The 2627-nt window shown below is 37.8% G+C and overlaps 1 protein-coding gene across 1 annotated transcript; it reads left to right on the forward strand.

Moving 5' to 3' along the window:
• Positions 1-276: 276 nt before the first annotated feature.
• On the forward strand, positions 277-2142 carry LOC136227865 (probable UDP-glucosyl transferase 73B6). Its single transcript, XM_066016634.1, has 2 exons — positions 277-1047; positions 1121-2142. Exons 1-2 carry the CDS (start codon positions 480-482, stop codon positions 1999-2001), a joined length of 1449 nt encoding a protein of 482 aa, XP_065872706.1. The 5' UTR covers positions 277-479; the 3' UTR covers positions 2002-2142.
• Positions 2143-2627: the final 485 nt, after the last annotated feature.

Below are 2627 nucleotides of genomic sequence, written 5' to 3' on the forward strand. Positions count from 1 at the left end.
GTGATAAATTTTGACAAAGTAAACTCATCAAATGGTAGAAAAAACAAAGTAAAACTTACTTCATTAAAAACAAAGTAAGCATAGAAGCCACCATCTTTTACTGTTAATATTTCATAGAAAAAACTGGTTACTTTATATTTGGGCTTCATTTTTTTTTGGGCCTAAGGAGCTGCTCTACTGGGTAAATGCAGAACCAACTCTTGAGTGAAATAACATGAAATTTGGTGGCTAAAAATGATTCAAACCGGTGGTACAATGGAGGACTCTAGTGTCGCATATGCTCGTACAGTAATCAAACCACCATCTCTTCCGTACTCGGATACCGTCACACATGTACGGATCAAGTGCGTGGAGAGAAAGTTTTAATTATATCTTCGCAGAGAAACGTCAAACATGAGTCATATTCATAAATACTTGATGCTTACGAAATAATTATCCACTATAATTTCTTCAGCTTTGTTCTCAGATTTCAGGTTATCATGGCTACTCATCAATTAGCTCCTAAGCTCCATGTTCTCTTCTTCCCATACATGGCTCATGGCCACACGATTCCAATCTTAGACATTGCCAAGCTTTTTGCTTCCAGAAATCTCAAAACCACCATTGTTACCACTCCTCTCAACCAGCCCCTTGTTTCCCGGCAAATCAAATCCCAAACAGAAATTGATGTTCAATTGCTTCAATTTCCGACTGCCGAGGCCGGATTACCAGAAGGCTGCGAGCATCTCGATTTCATCCTCTCGAGAAAATTAGGTTGGGATGTGTACGACAGATTTTCCTTCGCTACAACATTGCTTCAACATCCTCTGGAGAAGCTCCTGCAAGAACTCCGTCCAGATCTAGTCGTCGCTGATCAGTTTTTTCCTTGGGCTACTGATTCCGCTGCTAAATTCGGGATTCCGAGGATTGTTTTCCATGGAAATGGTTTGTTTGCTATGTGTGCTGCGATTTCTGTTGAGCAGAACATTTACGGGAAGCGTCCCAATGTTACCTCCGATCCCACACCGTTCGTCATTCCTGATCTTCCTGATGAAATTACGATAACAGGTAGATCTGTCTATTTTGTTGCATGTATATATATATCATATTATATAATCAATTTTAACACTCGTTATAACAGGGAAGCAATTGCCGGCTTATCCTTTCCCGAGCGAGACTGTGAAACTGTTTTGGGGATGCAGAGAAGCAGAACTGAGGAGTTTCGGAGTAATCGTCAATAGTTTCTACGAGCTCGAACCAGCTTATGCTGATCATTGCAGAAACTTTTTAGGAAGGAAAGCTTGGATTATCGGTCCTGTTTCACTCTGCAATAGAACTGTTGTAGAGAAATCGCGGCGAGGAATCGAAGCATCGATAGACGAACATGAATGCTTGAAGTGGCTGAACTCGAAGAAGAAACCGAATTCTGTTGTTTATTTATCATTCGGTAGCATAAGTGAATTCAGTGCAGCTCAGTTGAAGGAGATTGCAATGGGACTCGAATCTTCCGGGAAGGACTTTATCTGGTCGGTGATAAGACAAACAGGAGAAAATGACGATGAAGATTGGTTGCCGGAAGGTTTTGAAGAGAGAACAAAAGGAAAAGGACTGATAATTCGCGGATGGGCACCACAAGTTGTGATACTTGAACATGAAGCAGTCGGAGGATTTGTGAGTCATTGCGGATGGAATTCGACACTCGAAGCTATAGCTGCTGGAAAACCGATGGTGACTTGGCCTATCGGCGGTGAGCAATTTTACAATGAGAAGTTGTTAACTGAAGTCTTGAAGATTGGTGTATCAGTTGGTGTCGAACAATGGACACAGATTGGAGGAGCTAGTATCAAGAGTGAAACTGTGAAAATGGCTGTGAACAAGATAATGGAAGGGGAAGAAGCTGAAGAAATGAGGAAGAAAGTGAAGGAACTTGGAGAAATGGCTAAGAAAGCTGTTGAAAAAGGTGGATCATCTTATTCTGATCTTAATGCTCTTGTTGATGAACTTCAGAAAAGCAGGAATTGATTGCTAGTTTTTGTTTGGTTAATTCAGTTTAATCAGAGGTCTTAGACTATTATCAGTTAGTTTCATGAATTAGCAGTAGCTGTTATCAATAAAATAGTTGATTGAGTTAAAATGTTGATTTATGAAATTATTTGTTATGCAGTTAAGGGTTCTACAATGGAATCGGGATTGGTTATATCACATTTTTGTCATTCTCATAATTTTTGATTAAAAACTAAAAATTCTATTTCCAAAATCACAAACCTAAAAAATAATAATTGAAATTATGAAAATAACTAATATGTAACAATCAAACCCCGAAAATGGATGATTACGAGCTGTAATATTAAAATTTATGTTTTTTTAGTAAAAAAAACAAAAGCATGCATATTTTTTATGACGATTTTGTATTTTTCGTCAGAAAAAGTGACAAATTTTACATTTTCGTCACAAAAAATAGAACAATTTATCGTTTTTCGTCGCTAAAAATGGATCAATGGATTGGGCGGATCCGGCATCCGCTTAGGCCAAATTTTGTGTTTTTTTTAATTCAAATTTTTTAATTTTGAATTTTTTTATTAAAAGGGTAAAATTATCCAAATGGAGACGCTGATAAATAATTTGGGGCAGTAAATAGCAACATCCCA

The sequence above is a fragment of the Euphorbia lathyris genome, chromosome 4 (assembly GCF_963576675.1).
Source record: "Euphorbia lathyris chromosome 4, ddEupLath1.1, whole genome shotgun sequence".
NCBI classification, from domain to species: domain Eukaryota; kingdom Viridiplantae; phylum Streptophyta; class Magnoliopsida; order Malpighiales; family Euphorbiaceae; genus Euphorbia; species Euphorbia lathyris.

Bases quoted from the DNA above. Each gene is read 5' to 3' on its own strand.
- LOC136227865 (XM_066016634.1), top strand. From the start codon at position 480: ATGGCTACTCATCAATTAGCTCCTAAGCTCCATGTTCTCTTCTTCCCA. The intron at 1,048-1,120 runs GTAGATCTGTCT...TCGTTATAACAG, and splicing joins TGATGAAATTACGATAACAG to GGAAGCAATTGCCGGCTTAT.